Consider the following 18893-nt stretch of genomic DNA (forward strand, 5'->3'; position numbering starts at 1 on the left):
TCCTTAAAACAACATCCAGCCGCAAGTCATGGTGAAGAGTTAAGTTACTAACATATATATGCGCGTTAGTAATAGTACGAAGCACTCTATTCTGTATTAGTTGCATCCTTTTAATATCATTTTTTACGCATCGTCGACCAAGCAGGCGATGCATATGCGATAACTGGCCTAATAGTAGTGAGGTAAATTAAACGCTTTCTTCTTAGGTCAAGACTTGAAAATTTCCCTAGAAGGGGCTTTAAGCTATTAATAACATGGAACGCCTTTTTGTGAACATGTGTGATGTGGTCCTTCCAGGTAAGTTGTTCATTAATTACTATACCAAGATAGGTGGCTTTTCGAACTTTTACTTTTGGGACTACTTCATTAAATAATTTAATGTTCTCCTGCACAGGCGTCTTGTTGTGTTTTCGTCACACTATGAGCAAGTTACATTTTTGGGCGTTTATGGATATTCTCCAATTTGTGCACCAGTTCTCAATGCTAGGCATGATGTTCTGCAGCTTACGAATAGAAAAATTTGCATTTGCGGACTTAACGGCCAAGGCCGTGTCGTCCGCGTAACATCCCAGGAAGAAACATTTGATGTTTTTCTGAACTATAACACACTTATTGATTAATTTATAAAATAAGAAAAACTGAAAATAATAAGCTGATAAATCTTAACTTTATGACAATTCTATGGTAACTAACAGACAACTTTGTTTAGTAACTTCCTACATCTAATAAATAGCCTCTACTCCTTCAATGTACTACAAATGTTTTCTACCTGTCAGACTTCGAGTCTCCCATCTAAGCACACGACAGAAAGCACTTCTGTCATATCGGACATTTATCTTTCCTTGTCAAGGGGTGTGCGATATAACTGCCAATTTCTTATATGGAACTTAGAATGAATTATTCATCGAAGTTTATCGCTTTCGTAAAATTACTGGCGGTTCAAAACGGTTACAGAGCATAGTGATATGTCAAGACTATAAAAACTCTTAGCTTTCTTATTTTCAATAACAATGCTTTTCTTTGGAAGTATGAGCAGGCCATTTTTAAATAATGCACTTGCAATAAAAGTATTTTTAACTATTATTTTTTACAAAGCCAGCAGAACAAAGAAAGTGTTCTAAACATGTAATTAACTACTTCTATTTCAGTAAACCAGGATAAGTAACTTAAAATTGCTATGCAGATATGTACACACACTTATGTGATTTCTTTTCAAACAACTATATTCTGAAGATGCATGGATAGTTAATTACTTAATACACGTAAGTTACAGCTAAAAGAAAAAAATGAAGATTGGTTAATTAACAACTTCTTTTTTTATTTAATAAAACATGTCCGTAAAAATGGATTTCAGCCTCAATATTTTGAACTAAACTTGTATACGTAATTTGCTCATCTAAGTATTCAATTTAATTACTTCGTGAGTAATATTCGGTTTTCTATTAGTGGGAAAGGATAAAATATTTCAATATAAAATAACTCACAATTTTATGACGATTAATTTACAAATGATAATCAGCATTTGATTAAAGCTGGTTAAAAAAATTTCTTGTTTCATAAACTATCTTAATATTAGTCAGAGAAATACAACAGATTTGATAGCGGGCTGAAGAGGTTCGAGGCCAACAATTAAAGAAGACACGAAAGCACAGATGTTTATGCCGTTTAGCACCTTTTTTAGCATCCACAAATAAAAGCCTTAGTAATGAGGATATTCTGGCCGATTAACCAGCCTCGCAAAAAGGACAGGAACTCAGTGACTTGTCACTAAATCATTCACATCTTCTGTTTGATGAATTTTTGAAAAAGAACACATTGCAGTATTTATGCTCATAAACCACTTTTTATGATTTGAAATTTTACTGCAACTTCTTTTTTCGTAGTACTCACTACAATGCAGATTAGTTAAGCCGAGTTAAAGTATTTAAGTTTCTGGCAGATTCGCTTGGAGTTAACATACAACCGCCAGCTCTAAGAAAGTTTATTAAGGCTTCAATTTTGCTAGTCGATTTTAAAAGAGCGTCGTTAATTAATTGAGCCATCTTAAATAGTCTATTTGTGTGTAGTCTTAGACTACGTTACTTGAATTTAAATTTTCAGTTTTATGTTTTTCTAAATACTCGTAAGTGACGGAATTTCGTCTGCGGCTATGCGTTGTGTTAATTTCAAAAGTTAAATAAAAGTGTTTTTTAACCTATAGTGTTGCGAGGCCCCAACTTGTCAGGTCAGCAACAGTGGTAGTGACTGCTATGAACAGTAAATTACACAAACTCGTAAGAAGGGTTTAAATCCCTTTTTATTCTACTTTAGAAATAACAGCTGCGTTCACTTGACGCTCACAAACTACGCCGACCCGGCGGTTTAGTAAAACAGAAACGTGAAACTAAAAATTAAATGACAGTGTTGGAGACGGCCACTGCAGACAGACGATTACATAACGGTTCGGCGAAGGTCAACAGAAGGAGCGCCGCATCTGATTGGACTATTTTTTATTATTCTTATTTTTCCTTTAACTGCGAACTAAACGGGGAAATTCCCTTTTCAATCAGTTATGTATGCAGTTCTTAGAGTAATGTAACGTTTTTAGCTTGTGTGAGATATCCATATTAAATCTTTATATTAATAATCCCTGCTGTGATTATTTAATTTGTAACCTGCACGTTGTAGCCCTGTGAGTTGCAACATAGTAAATTTGGCGTCCGCTACTTTATATTTTTGATAAAATATGGATATAAAAGTCTTGAAAGCAAAACGAAAGTCGCTGAGCTTTTACGGTATGCTGCAACGATATAGCTCAGAAGATCGAAAACAAAAGTTTAATAAGTGACGAAGTCAGTACGTTGTTTCGGCAGATTCAAGACAAATTCTCACGTTTGGAAACAACTCAAGAAGAAGTTTCGAATTTGTTGCTGAGTGATGATGCCCTTCAAGATGAATATTCTGAAGATTTTTTGAAAGCAGAAGAATACCGTGACAAGTTCTGCTTGATCTGTTCGCTGTTAGAAAATGCAAAGAAGGCAAATTCGGTTACAGAAGGAACAACAACCGAGCAAAAAAGGAAATTCAAGCTTCCGAAACTTGAATTGCGAAAATTTAGTGGAGAACCGAAAGACTTTCTTGCTTTTTGGTACAAGTTTGAGAAAATTCACAACGACCTCTCCATTGTCGATGAAGATAAATTTCAATATCTCTTACAATGTGTGGTAGCAGATTCTAAAGCGTCAAGACTCGTAACCAGTTTTCCGCCAACTAAAGAAAACTATTCAAAGGTGATCGCACAACTTAAAGAACGCTTTGGGAGAGATGAACTTTTGGTTCAGATTTATGTACGGGATCTGCTTTCCATAGTAATGAAATATGCTACTGGTAGGATTAAAGTAGATTTAGCTGAACTTTATGATTTACTTGAGAGCAAGCTTATGGCACTGGACAGCCTCGGTAGAACTAAAGAAAAATTTGCAGAATTTTTAGAGCCACTTGTTGAGTCCTGTTTACCAGAGACTGTTCTTCGTGCGTGGGAAAGAAGCCGCTCAATGGAAGATACTGCGTCGTGCGCGTTCGTTGGATAAACTTTTGTGCTTTCTTCGAAATGAAGTGCAAAGTGAGGAAATGATCAAGCTCGCTCGTACCGGGTTGGGAGCTTCACGTTCTGCACATTCGCGTCCCCATTGTGATGATCCGGGTTGCTCTACAGCTGCTGCCTTGGTAAATGTTCAAGACAATAAAGGTAGGCGAAATTTACGTCGTATTTTTTGTGAGAAATCCCACAATTCTGCCGAATGTTTTTCTGCTCGCAAAATGTCTTTGGACGATAAACGAAAACTTTTGGTGCAAAAGCGAGCCTGTTTTCGCTGCCTACCAGTTGGACATAGTTCACGGGCATGCAAAAATAAAGTAAAATGTGTAACATGCGATAAATTTCACTATACCATTATGTGCTCAAATGGGGAACCTGTAAAACCAAATGAAACTGACAGTACTGTTAATTTCCAGTAATGTGTTGTCTAATCAGTCAACTGTTAATGAAAATGTGTATTTGCAAACACTTGTTTTAAAAATAGTTTTTGAGGGTTGATAACTTACAGTTCGTGCGATATTGGACAGTTCTCAGAAATCTTATCTTTCAGAAAGGGTTATTGCGTTTTTGCAACTGCGTCCTAAATCGAAACAAACCATTATACACGGTTTGTTTGGGGGGGGGGAGAGACAAGTCCTCATTCCCATTTAGTGTTTGATGTTAATTTAAGAAATTTTGAGGGCACTTATGACCATAACTTTGAAGTGCTTTCTCAAAACAAAATATGTGGATGTGTTCCAAAAGTAGTTGATCCCAATACCCTAAAAGAATTAAAAGAAAGAAATATTACCTTGTCTGATTTGCAAGCTAAAGAATATGACATTGAATTGCTTTTAGGAGCAGATGCCATTGGAGACATTATTACTGGCAGTTCTCTGAAACTGAACTCTGGTATAACTGTAGTTGGGACTAAATTCGGATACACTGTGATTGGTAAAGTAAACAGCTTACCTAAAGAACCTACTTCAGCTACTATTCCAGCATTACTACAAAATAATTTGTGCAATAATGTAGTTTCGTTGCATTGTGGTAATCTTAGCGTAACCGAATTCTCGAATTTAGATGCCATTGGCATAACAGATCCAACTGAAGATGTTAAACGTAAACTTGCTCACTCTGACACCGTTAAGCAATTTAAAGAGAATTTAAATGTTCTTCCTGATGGCCGATATGAATTCGGCCACTACCCTTTAAATCTGAAATTCTGTTACCGAACAATAAGTATATGACTTTTAAAAGGCATCAAAGAATGTGTCACTGAATTAATGAGGAAAATCAGTTAGATGACTATAGGGTAGTTTTTAAGGAATGGGAAGACCTTAAAGTAATAGAAAAGGTTCCTGAAACTGAAATTGATAATTTGAGTTATTATTTGCTCCACAGACCTGTTATAAAGCATACTAGCCAGACAATGAAGATAAGGCCGGTGTTCGACGCTTCAGCCCGAGAGAGAAATCAGCCGTCCCTTAATGATTGTTTAAATAGAGGGCCGAACTTAATTGAACTCATACCTGATATAATTGACAGGTTTAGATAGTATTCCGTTGGTTTATCATCGGACATAGAAAAAGTCTTTCTTCAGCTTATTAGGTTCAATGTTCCTTCTAACCTTCTTCGGGAACATGCAAGGACCTGACTCGGAACAGAGAGCTTACTAAAGCTATGTTCAAAACTATGGGAAGTAAACAGGATACACAAGAAGGGTATACAAAACCCTTTATTTTTCTCTATTTACAATAACTTCCGTACTTCGGAATACACAGACCCGCTACTTGGGGTCTAACGTAAAAATATAAAAATAGAACTAAACTCTAATTTAACTTTAAAATAATAAACGTGGAAGATTGGCCTTATATTAACAGGAAGCCGTATGTAGTACAGAGAACTGTGAACACTACAATACGTTTAAAATTTATCAAGAGGATTAAAACCTCTGGCCTGGAAGGCAACCAGCAACTGCGTAAAACTTCTAAGGTAAGCGGCCTGCTTCGACTAACTGCTTCCTCTCTCTCGCTTGGCAAAAAGCCACAACTTAAATACTTGGCGTTCGCCAGACAAACTTTGCATAAAAACTTTAACGCTTATAATTCTGGCCGGAAGTAGAAAATAAGAAGTGATAGTAAAGATTTAAAATAAAATAAACGTTAGTAAAACTTAATATCCTTACAAGCTGAGTATTATCCCAGAACATAGAGATTATTTGAGGTTTTTTCTTCCAACTCTTGAAGAACCTATGATTTACAGACACTGCAGAGTGGTGTTCGGCGTTTGTTCATCTCCGTTCCAACTCTCTGCATCGATAGAGCATCTCTTGGATAATTCCCCTGCCGAGTTTGACGAGGTGATCCAAAAATTAAAGCATTCGTTTTATGTTGACAATTGTGTCACTGGGGTTCAGGATATCAAACAGCAAGAAAATTTTATAGTTAAGGCTACAGAAGTAATGGCTCTGGGATGTTTTAACCTACGGGGTTGGGAAAGTAATGTTCCAGGTCATTGTATTTCCCGTAGTTCAGGTATAACTTGTCTTCTTGGAATCTTATGGGATTTGGATAACGATACATTAAAATGTAATCTTAATTATTCAATGGATAATGAGATAAGTAAACGTAATATTTTGGCTATGGTACATAAAATTTTTGATCCGCAGGGTTTTTTGAGTCCAACTACCTTGTTACCTAAGTTACTATTACAGGAGGCTTGGACTATGAAATTAAAATGGGATGACCCCTTGCCAGAAAACATTCAGAAAACTTTTCAGAAGTGTCAGGATGAAATTAAATATCTTGAGAAAATCAGTATTCCACGATATGTAGAGATAAATGAGAATTCAGAGCTGCATCTATTCGTTGATGCATGTAAGAGCTCCTATGGTGCATGTGTCTACATTAGAACTGTAACGCCCGTGGGAGTCAAAATTCGATTGATCAGAGCCAAATCTAGGGTAGCGCCGTTAAAATCCCTAACAATACCTCGGTTAGAATTGATGGCCTGTTGCATTGGCGCGAGGCTGGTTCACTCAGTATACGCCGCCTTAGACTTGCCTGATTTGAAAATTATTGCATGGAGTGAATGGTAGGACTCTGGTGGATTAAGAACCGTGGTGATTGGTCAGTTTTCGTTGCGAATAGGATAAAAGAGATAAACAGTCTGATTCCTTCTCAGTGTTGGCGCCATCTTCCAGGTGATTTAAACCCGGCAGATATGCTTTCAGTAGGCTGGTGGGAGAGGTTAGTTCGTGTAGTAAAGGAACTGTTGATAAGGACACTCGGTAACGCGGTTCTTACAACCGAGGAGTTGTACACAGTATTGTGCGATTGCGAGTCAATAATTAACTCTAGACCTCTTACCTATCTGTCGGAAAATCCGGGTGATTTAATCCCACTTTCCCCAGCCATGTTTCTCATCGAGAATCGTAGCTTAGGTGTTGTTCCTGATGTTGATTTCTGCGATTTGAAAGGTCTTCGAAAAAGGGCTAGACATCGCCAAAAACTACTTAATGATTTAAAGCATAGATTTAGGAAAGAATATTTAGGCCTTCTGGTTCAAAATAAGAAGGATCCGTCGTCAGAGCTACGGTTGGGTGAAATTGTCCTAATAGGAGATGACATCAAAAAACGGATGCATTGGCCTTTAGCTAAGGTCATTCGACTAATTCCTGGGAAAGATGGCAAGGTGAGAACTGTAGAACTGAAAACTCAAGCTGGTACGCTGCTTCGTCCCATTCAGCGAGTATTTCCATTGGAAGTGCAGTTAACGGACACACCCACTGATCCCATACACGATAACGCTTTTACTAATCCTATTTCTTCTATTTCTAGTGATGAGCATTCATATTCTAATGACTCTAGTAACATCCTGCAAGGTGCTAAAGTGTCAAGATTTGGACGTGTGATCAAGGTGCCTCAGAAATTGGATCATTTCGACCAGGTACTGTATGTCTTTGAGCCAACCTGAAGTCTACTCAAAGAGGGGGAGAATGTTGGAGACGGCCGCTGCAGACAGACGATTATATAACGGTTCGGCGAAGGTCAACAGAAGGAGAGCCGCATCTGTTTGAACTATTTTTTATTATTCTTATTTTCCCTTTAACTGCGAACTAAGCGGGGAAATTCCCTTTTCAATCACTTATGTATGCAGTTCTTAGAGTAATGTAACGTTTTTAGCTTGTGTGAGATATCCATATTAAATCTTTATATTAATAATCCCTGCTGTGATTATTTAATTTGTAACCTGCACGTTGTAGCCCTGCGAGTTGCAACATACAGGATGAATAAATAACGAGATCACTACCTACGAGGCTCTAAAATCGTAACTAACTTAACCGCGTTCTAAGATACAGCTGAGATTCAGCAAGCTTACTGATTAAGCAGTTGAAGATTCAACGAAATGCCGAAATAGGCACACAGGCCGAAGCGCAATCTCGTTTACCTTCTATTTAAACTCAACTTACTTCTGCTAAAATTTGAATATACTGCGCGTTCTACTACAATTTACATACTCTGGCATTGGGAATTCTAGGGGAAAGTAAAGGCTTGACAGGAAAGATAGCTTAAAATAAATGTTAGTTAAAATAAATATAAACCCTACAAACCTTTATAAGACTCTGCCATTTTAATTCAGACTGAAGTGATTACTCGCTTGTCAGTCTGGCAGGGTGTGAAGGACACTGAGTTGAACTTCTAGACAAGTAAAATTCTGCAACATGAGGTTAGTGATGTGCTTTATGATCCATCTTATCTCATTACTAACTGAAATTCTCTTTTTTTCAGTTAGAATCAATACAGAAAATCCTTATAAATTTAATCGACTCAAATAAATTAAAGAAATTTTACCCACATACAGGGTGCGGAAGCGTTTATAGCGTAATTTGACTTGCGTAATACAATGACGTACTGCAGGAATGCGCGCCAGCTAGTGCCGCATTCGTGTACTAATGAGCTGCCATTTCGAGTGTGACAGTGATATGGATCCGTGGAGTGCACAGCATCGTGCCTTTGCTGATGAAAGTTATTTCAAGAATAATAACTACTCTGTTATTGCTACCCAGCGTCTATTTCGGCAACATTTCAACTTGGGACGTCATGGGGAAAGTTCCAGATGGAGGGACCATTGCGACAGACATTTCCAGGTAGAGTAAATTCCCGTTTTGATGACATTTCCTGGCCGCTTCGCTCACTTGATCTTTCATGTGCAGACCTTTTTCATTTGGGGCCATCTGAAGCAAGAAGTTTTCCGAACACGTTGTGCCATCATTCCTGAGTTGAAAGATCGCATCGGAACTGCCGTCGGCAATGCCCCGGGGAATACGTTACGACGAGTTATGGCAAGCTTCCAACGCCGCCTAGATGAATGTGTTGTGATTTTGAATGTTTCCATCATTTGATAGGCATCCTGTTCAAAAAGTAATCCACGCAGTGGACAATGACTTAAACATTAGTCAGTGGTATACCTTTAACTATTCATTGACATAAGAGGTAATAAATACATTACAGTTACTGCCTTATGGTGTTGTTTTTAATATCCTGCTATATGAACGCTGCCGCACCCTGTATTTGTTCATAGGGATTAGAAGGTATTATATAATTTTTAAATTTTAAGCAGGGTTATACAAAGATAAATAAACAGTTCATAGCAGAATTTCTTATCCTAATTTAGAATTATATTTTACAATTATCAAATTAGTTATTTTTTTGATTTAGGTAGGAAAATTTAATAACAAGAAAATAAAGATTACTGTACTTATGCAAATATCACTAAAATACTTAATTATTTCAGTGATAACAATAATTCAGTGATTCAGAACACACATTCAGAGATTATAAACAAATTAAAAAATTCAGAATGCTACCAAACTCCTCGTAAAGATATGGAGGTAACTCCCATTTTATTAAAATTTTTCCTGAAATAGTTATTTGAACTTGGCAAAAAGGCTTATATAACAGAAAATGCGACAAAACTAATCAGATCCCATCTTCAGATTTGTCCTAACGTATCATCATCATCATCACACAATATTTATTTCTTCACCTCCCACTTGAAATTGTAGTTCTAAGAGCCTTTTTCATCTAGCTAAAGTTTGTTTACTTTGCGAGCTTACACATTTTGGCGATTATATGCCGATATCGTAATCGTAATTTCTGTCCTTATATTAGATGAAGCTATATTTAAAAGTGAAAGCTGACAGGATCAGACACTTATGATCCAATCTTAAATCATTTAGAATAATGAAAATACAAAGTGCAGGCTAACGGTACCAAACTCGCATTAAATTAGTCCTCATATGTGCAGAAAGTACAGAAGTCGGCCACTGTAGTTGTTAATAAAGTTTTTTAAAAAAAAGTCTGTAAAGTGTCTTATAAAGCAAAAAATAGCTAAGTACACATTATTTTAAAGGTTAAGACATATTTGTTTACACATATTATATATATTTCTTATGAAATTCAGCAGAGAGATAAAGGGAAGGGTGAATTAATAATTATTTTAAAAAACAATTTTCTGAGCTACTTCAGATCTTAAAAGATGGTTTTCTTTAGCTTGTCATTAACTTATATGACAGACAAAGTTATGACATTTAGAAATAAAGTCGGTTTCCAAAGAATTATAATTTATGATTTTTTAAAATTCTTAAACGCTTTTTTAACCTCGATTAGCAACTCTTATTGTTTTCAGTTTGTAATAAAATAGTTTCCATTAAAAATAGATGTTAGCATCAAGATACATACGATTTTAATTTATTTTCGATGTTTCAAAGGGCATCGTTCATTAGCGTAAATTAATCATTAAAAATAATTTTATTTGAACTTCCTAGCAGCATTTTGCTACAACTACTATTTCTATGTCTTGCGTATTATAAATCAAATAGGTTTCTAAGAGCGGAATGGTAAAATAAATTATAATTTTAATTTCAGCGTGTGTTATGATCTTCCTTGAAAATAAAAATCGAATAATTATGACGATTCAGTGACATATAGATTTCAAGTCTCTGTACACATTTTTGTCCCTATTTCTTTAAAACGTGCTCGAACGGTAATGCAATTTTGTAATATTTTGATATTTTTCAGTTTAGACCACATTACATGCAAAAAAGAAACGCAGAAACAAACTGTGCAGTGTTTAAATTTTTTTGAGTTCTAATAGTTTTCAACATTAAAGATTATACTTCATGAAATGCCAATAGTAATTATTATTTTTTATTTAAGAAGAATTATGAAATAATTGTGTGATTATTTCAATGAAGGCCCACCAGCGGCCGAGCGGTAAAGTCGCTGAACACTGGTAGTTCGGTCCGAGGTTCGAATCCCGCGAACGGGCTGGCTGCATGGGCGTTTTCGTGGTTTTCCCCATGTGTAACGTGTATACGAGCCAGTTTCCCTTAGAAAGTCCTCCACGAAGGCATCCCTCCTCTTAGGCAGATAGCCCTCGAGGCTTTGCCATAATCACACACACACATTTCAATGAAATTTTAATGGTAAACGCACTTAGACAGTAATCGATAGTTTCTGGATTACACTATTTAATTTTTTTAAAATTTAATTTATAAAACAACCAATTAAATTTTTAACAGCATTTATAATTTTATAAAAGTTTAATTTTCTCAGTTATCTCCTTTTGCTTTGTTTCCTCAGATTTTACTGCATATATAAACTTGAAAATATTCCTATGCAATCAAAAGAACAAAATTTTTTATCAGTCTTTTTCTTTGGAAAATTAGTAGATAATGATGTCTTGAAATTATTTTCTATTTCCAGAGCAATTCAGCACTCTATTGAGTAATTTTGATTTAAACCAGAATCGAAACAAGCTAAACGGAAATTAAAGTGGAAAAAAAGGTTAAGGTCTCGACTAACTTCCGCAGCAAACGTTGTAATTACCATGGCCGATTCTAAAGTAACCACTATGCTAGCAAACCTCGTTATTGGTAAGAATATCAACCAGGGTAATTTTTAAGGAACATATAGAAAAGCTACCTAAGCAATAAAATGCTGAAGAGCGATTAGAATTCCAAATCCAATCGAAGACAAGTCAGAGTAGCAAGATAATATATTGTACTTTGTAATGTCACACGCAGGCAGACTTTAGAATCATTAGCAAAAGGGTCATACTTCGAGGTTTACATTCTGCGCGTATGATCGCTTTCGGAGAACGCAAAATACCGTAGATTAGATAACAGTCTAACTGTCAATTTCTGATCTTCTTGCTTTTGCAAGTTACAATTTAATCGCCGAAATGATTTTCAAAGATTTTTGCGGTGGAGAGACACGGTGACCCGGCAAAGATGCGAACGTTAAAAGCAAATTAATTTCTGGTTTGACTAGGTGTGCCTCTGAGCAGTATCATTAAGCCTGAAGTTCTTTTGGTGGATCAATAACTAATATTTCATATCTAACGATACACTTATATGCTAGTCCATTTCTTCTACAATAGCAGAGATTCTGTGCTTACGGATTCGTCCGCATAGAAAGCATTCAGCTGAGAAACACATGTTAGGTAAAGATATTTTTCACATGGAAAAAAAAAGCCTGTCAAATTAAAAACCTATATAGCAGGGGTAGGTCAAAGAAAGAAAAAAATGTTATATCAAAATCTATGTTAGAAAAATATCATTTAAAGTCATAGAAATCCACCCCGTACTCATTTTGTGTTTCGATCAACCGTTCGTCAGGAGTTAGGTACATAAATAGCGTGAATAACAATGTCACTGGAAACACGGGTTCATTTCACGGCTATCAAAGACCCCTATTAGAGAAATACTCTGCTTGAGCGTTTTAATGAAAAATAGTGACAAGATTAGTTAAAAGGATAATCATTTTGTTGAAATGCTCACCAGCGGCTGAGCGGTAACGTCGCTGAACACTGGTAGTTCAGTCCGAGGTTCGAATCCCGCGAACGGGCTGGCTGCATGGGTGTTTTCGTGGTTTTCTTCCATGTGTAACGTGTATACGAGCCAGTTGCCCTTAAAAAGTCCTCCACGAAGGCATCCCTCCCTCAAGGCAGATAGCCTCGAGTGCTTTGCCGTAATCCAATAAACCAAACCAATCCATTTTGTTGAAATAAAAATAAAAGTTTACACCTCTTTATTGTTAGATCATTTATCTGCGGTCACGAATGGTTAGGTTAGGTTATTTAATTACGGCAAATCCTCGAGGGCTATCTGCCTAAGGGGAGGAATGCCTTCGTGGAGGATTTTCTAAGGGAAACTGGCTTGTATACACGTTACACATGGTGAAAACCACGAAAACGCCCATACAGCCAGCCCGCTCGCGGGATTCGAACCTCAGACCGAACTACCAGTGTTCACCGACTTTACCGCTTGGCCGCTGGTGGGCGCGGTCACGAATGAAAAAGCACTTTTCGGCTGTTACTGGCTACAAAAATCAACATGCTTTGATCACTTCTCGGAACAAAATTGCTTTTGTAAAATGTATTTAATCACTTACATAAAAATATATTATAGTAAATTTATGCAAATATACATTTGGTTTATTTGTTTTTATCTTACTGTATCGTGTTTTAATTTTTTTTTGTAATATTGTGAATTTGTTTTAAATATTACTTGTTTACAATAATGTTATGCATATTTCTTGTAAACTTTATTTTGAGCTTTGTAATTTTACTTTCATGTCTTCAAATTATTTATTTTGTAGAGTGTGGATTCTGTGAGTACAAATAGAACTAGAGATATTAAGTGTCTACGATGCCCTTAAATGCCCTCAGATTGCCCAAATTTGTCAAGGTTTGGCTGTGGACTTCCGGGAAGATTCCACACATGAGTTCTCGTAAGCTTAAAACATCTTTAAACGAGTCTTGCAGGTCCGCGATCTATTTTTCTTCCTCAGTTTAGAGAAGTTTTGTGACAGAAGCTTAAGAAGGCATGAGGGTTAGTTTAGTCAGCTTAGGTAATTCAGCGCTTTAGGTCAGTTTGAATGCTGGTACACTGCGTTTTCAGTCTTTGCTCAGATGGCTCAGATGAGTTTACATTCCCGTAGCCATTTATATAAACTACGCAGAGAATTTTCGATTACAAATAAATTTGTAACTTTGAAATGGAATATATAGTAAATCATTCCTGTGCCAAGGTGAGTTAAAGATACTTCTCATTTTTCGTTAGCTGTAATCTTCATTTATTATTAAAAACTACGCAAGAAGTAAGTATTACGTATGAAGTTATAATGAAGATTTAATTCTTTTTTTAACTCTGGTTATTCAGGAGATTTACAAGAATGATAAAAAACAGGCAGCGATATTTATAAATATCATTCAGATCTGTCTGTGATTAATTTTATATGAAAAAAAAAAAAAAAAAAAAAGAACGTTTTCACAACTAAGAACATTCAAGAACGGATTAGTTTCTTTAAGGCACTATATCAAAATAGAAGAAAATTATTAGTTAAAATAAGCCCATTTTCTGTGCCAGTGAGTGAAGTTATTTTACATATTTGTTTATATTGATCATACGAATTAGAAAATAACAGAATAAGTGAAATCGAGGGTTTTACTTACCAGCCTGCAGTGGTAGCTGACCATGTAGCAAAATATGATAAGGAGGATAAGAGCTCTGCATTTTAGCGGCGTGCAAGTTTTGCTGCAAACATCAAAAGAATAACAATAAAAAATACTCAAAATTAAGAAGGAAACAAAATTGTTTATTGTTTATTATTGAAAATAAAAACAAAATTTTTATTTTCCGATATAAATATTACGTCTGGCTATGTTTAACCTAATAACGATTTTGGAGTTTGTTGACAATTAAGTCATGAAGAATCAGCTGAAGCTATCCGCAAGATGTATAACGGGGAAAGAGCATGCCCCAGAAGAGTCATGTTTTTCGAATTTTTTTACTGCCGATTGAAAAGGTAATCGTACAACTAACTGAGAGTTTGTATACACATTCTGATGAAAATGTCAGTGAGCGAAGAACTACAGTATTTACATTAGTCGGGAAAACTAGGCAAATTGTCTAAATATATAGGTATAAAGAAATTTTAATCAATTTCTTTAATAGCGATGTGGGTTATTTATGAATATTTGTATTTTAAGTTGTATTTCAGTTTTTTAATTAAAAAAAAAAATTCTAAAATTTTCACTATTTAAAATTTATGTTTTGCAGTACTTTCTATAATTCAAACAATTTTCCTGGGCCTCATTATTTTGAATTAATAAGAATCCACATGTATTTAAATACGTGCATAAATTATGCTCATTCTTTATATTGTTACGAAATGTACAGGCGCGGTAAGATGGCTTCCCCGCAAAGCAGTTTTAGGGTTGCCATAAAATGGCAAGGGAAAGCATGGTTGCCACATCTGGCAAGAAATCTCCCATTTGGCGACAAAATTGGCGATATATTATGGACGGATGGAGAACCTTCTGGAACGAATTCTTACCGGTTTAGCCCAGAATGTGCTAAACACAAGCCGAAAGCTATATAAACCCTGCTGGTCCGCAGTCAGTTAGTGTGTGTGACTCATCTAAAGTGCGAGGTAGTTAGTCAGTCCGTGCGGAGTCGATCGAGTTGACAGCCGGGCAGCGAGTGCCGAGTGCACCGAAAGAGTCTCGTAGTGCATCGTCGAGAGAGCGCGTTGAGCTCCGGGAACGACTACACCGAAAAGTCGGGAGCTGTACTTTGGTGCTTTGCAGTGAAGCTGTCTCCACCATGATGGCCTGATAACCTGGAGGCTGTGTCGCTGATCGTGTCGGCGTGTTTATAGTAGCTCATCGACGACTGTAAAGTGCCACTAGCTGTCCTGATAATACTGGCCAATAAAGTCTGTTTCGATACTTCATCAAGTGTCGTCGTTATTCACTCCAAATCCACACGAACCCGTACGAACGTGAAGAAAGAAAATAACGTAACAACTGGTGTCAGAAGAAAAGAAAAACGCAACAATATTTTGTGAACTATAAGCTGCTTGCGCGGCCAGCCGAAGAATGTAGCTGTTCTAAAAGAGAAAATACATAGAATGGTTTTAAAGAGTCCAGTCACTGCTATTTCACATATCCAGGTAGTAAACTTATATTAAACAAGGCAAAGAAAAACAAAATCGTGTGTGCCTTGGACGCAGATAGCTGAATAATGTTCACATTTACATTGTATTAAGTGTTGCTATACTTTTTCCATTTTTGATATTTTTTATATTTGGGGATATAAACTGATAAAAGTATCCGGATGATGAAGGTATCAAAATTTATTTTGGGTATTTTCACCGGTAAAAATTGTTACTGTTTCGCTTGGTTTGTTATTCAAAATCAAACGGATTAAATTCGAAAGAAAAATTAAATATCTTACTACTACTTCGAATGATAAAGCAGATAAAATTATTTTATTTCGGCTAGTGGCAACACATTTCTCTTGAGTACAGATTTTCTGATTTAATTCAAAACACAAATAAATATGTTACTTTTTTCCAAGTGACAAGTTGCTTTTAAATGGCGAGTTTGGGAATGAAAATTTCCGAAAGATTGCACGAAAGATTTAAAAAAAAAAAAAAAAAAAAAAAAAAAAGAGAGGTTAAATTTAGAATTGCGGTTTAGACTACGGGTGTTTGAATTTTGGCGGCTCCAAGTGCCACCGAGGAACATACATATATGCATACATATATAGAGATTCTTCATTATTTAATAATAGTGATGAACAAATTACCTGGCACAAGTTCCATCAAATAAATCCGAGAAAAAAAGTAGCATCAGAAGCAGGTAAATGGCTAACATGAGGAGCAAAAGACCCAGTTTCAGCAAATAATGAACTTTTAAGAAAGAAACGCAGGCCACCATTGTCAGAATCCAACTCAGCACAAAGTACTAGGAAAATGATATTAATTCGGAAATATTTGAAACTTTCCCAAGTAAGGAAACACATCTGAATACTTTATTTACTTAAAAAGTTTATAATATAAACAATATTTTCTACGTAATTAGTTTTTGAATTAAGCTTCTTTAATTTTTAGTTACAATAGTAGCAGTTATAATTCAATTTCAAAAGCATTCATTTTCAAGCAATTATGAAATTGAAGAATTAAATTTAAGACAGTTATAATAAAAATGAAATTAAATTTATTAAAAAATATTCTAACATTTTAAAGTAAGGGAATACAAAATTTAAATATTTTATTTGCTTTATAATATAAACATTATTTCCTACATAATTAACTTTTGAATGAAGCATCTTTATTTTTCAGTTATAACAACAGCAATTATAATTTCATTTGAAGAGCATTCATTTTCAAAAGCAATCACAATTTCATTTCACTTACATAGTCATTTGCAGTTATTGGATGGCACTTAAATCACAATGAGTTCATTAAGGTTTCAATATAGCATATATCAAGTGTTCCCCATTTTACTGGAAATGTATGTCAAAGGCGTTGTGTAGCAAAACAGTTATTTTTTAAAACTGAGCTTTTTATTTCATGTGGAGCAAAACGACAACTTCGCAGGTCAAGCTTTATTGCCTGTTTAGTCAAAATATATTTTCATTATATTCAATACAAATACAAAATAGTCCTTCTTATGTTTGTAAATTTTGTTCGAAAAATCGAATTTCAGAAATACTAGTGTACTGATTGGTGCACATACTTCATGTGCACCATTTAGTACTACACTGGTGCACAGCTTTTTATGATAAAGATTCTTGTTCTCGTGGCGAAATTTTGAAGGAGCTGCGAGAGGCATAACTTTCATTTAATTAGAAGCTAAGCATACTTTTATTTCTTAATTGAAAAAGCATATAATCTGCCTATTATTATTTTTCACAACATGAACTAGTAAATGTTTTGCAAATCTACAGATATCCGCATTAATTACATGTGATCATTTGAAGATATGTTAATAAAGGCTATTCATAGGCAGTATATTAGTTAACAAAGTATGGTCTCTGATCAAGATATACAGTTTCAGCCATGCGTGTGTCGGATTTGAGCAATACTTATGGGGTCCCACAAAAGTTTTGTAAATATTATGGGATCCTGGGGCCGCGACTGAAAAAAGTTAAAAAAAAAACCTGAGCTAGAAAATTGTACAGATTTCATACGTGATATTTACTGCAGAATTACTTGAAGAGTGACTATGATAATATATTTTGAAACTTTTAAACAAATAGCTTAAAAATGGACATTTTGCAAACGAGGCGGACTTTGTTCTCTTTCAGAGAGACTTAACAAAGATGAATCCAGCTCAGAACATAGAGTTCATCCAGTTATCCGGATAGAGCAAAATGTAAGAGATGTTATTCATCCAACACATAATATACCTTTCATAAATAGATTTTTAATGAATCATAATATGTTTTCATTCCAGAGAAAGGCGTAAATCATGAAATTTACAGATGACAAAAGACAACGAAAGCAATGGAAATAACCTAATATTTGTACTATCTCGTATCTAGAGAGACGCATGTTATCTCATTAAATGCAGTTTCAAGGTTCACTCATCTCGAGAAAACTGTAGAAATTAGAGTGTCGAAGCCACTTAATACTTTATTAAAAGCCATCTAAAATATTAGTATAAAAGAGGTAGTTTTGGTATCTCCCGATAATATTTCCGAAAGCCCCACAAGACTTCAGCACTGGACCATGCTTATGGAACACATTAGACAAAGCAGTCCTTAAAGCAGACGTCAAGGGAAACACTTTCATTCGATACGTATGGACTATTTCGTCATAACTACACCCAAAGGGAGATAGATGTGAATTCGAGAGCTGCTTGTAGAGTCTGGACAGAATTCTAAATTGAAGCATCGGATCTAATTAAAATTTACTACATAGACAAAGACGATATTGCTTATCAAGGGAATACATTTAAAATCCTTCAAGAATTATACTCCTGTTTGTGAGAAATTAATATATTGGTTATTTGACTTCTAAATAAGTATATTGGATTTATTCTCAAACGAAAGGTATATAATAAGAGAAGATAACATTCTAGAAGTAATAAAACCTTTAATTGAATGCACGGGAATACACTGTGATGCACATATCTTTTCACATCAGCGCCACATCATCAACAAACAAGATTCTCGGTAAACAGAAGAGCGTCTTCTGACGGGATTAAATGTTAACTTTTTCTTAACGTATTGAGGGTTTTTGCAACGTCCCTCACCAGATGATCTTATAAAAGTTATCACTATCTCATCATACAAAAATAATTCAAAATTAAAAATGTAACTTACACATCATGTAAGGTGATACAATGATAGGTGGTACAATTACCTAATGTAAGCATTAAAAAAAAACTCTACAAAAATAATCAAACATAATTAATAGCGTAAAATTCAAAAGTTACTCAGTATTGAATCAAATTACAAGTAGTAAATTATAAG

At 35.2% G+C, this 18893-nt stretch overlaps 1 protein-coding gene across 2 annotated transcripts in view; it reads right to left on the minus strand.

The window, feature by feature from the left end:
• The window catches only part of LOC118184219 (adenylate cyclase type 8-like), a 411974-nt gene that overhangs the window by 40052 nt on the left and 353029 nt on the right, over positions 1-18893 (minus strand). For both annotated transcript variants that reach the window (XM_085812799.1, XM_085812800.1), the window contains 2 exons: positions 16221-16378; positions 14081-14162 (listed from right to left, as the gene is read on the minus strand). In XM_085812799.1, the coding sequence (XP_085668925.1) occupies positions 14081-14162; positions 16221-16378 (240 nt within the window). The remainder of the gene's footprint in view (positions 1-14080; positions 14163-16220; positions 16379-18893) is intronic.

The sequence above is a fragment of the Stegodyphus dumicola genome, chromosome 3 (assembly GCF_044657685.1).
Source record: "Stegodyphus dumicola isolate Sdum_Otavi_A_Nest chromosome 3, ASM4465768v1".
NCBI lineage: Eukaryota > Metazoa > Arthropoda > Arachnida > Araneae > Eresidae > Stegodyphus > Stegodyphus dumicola.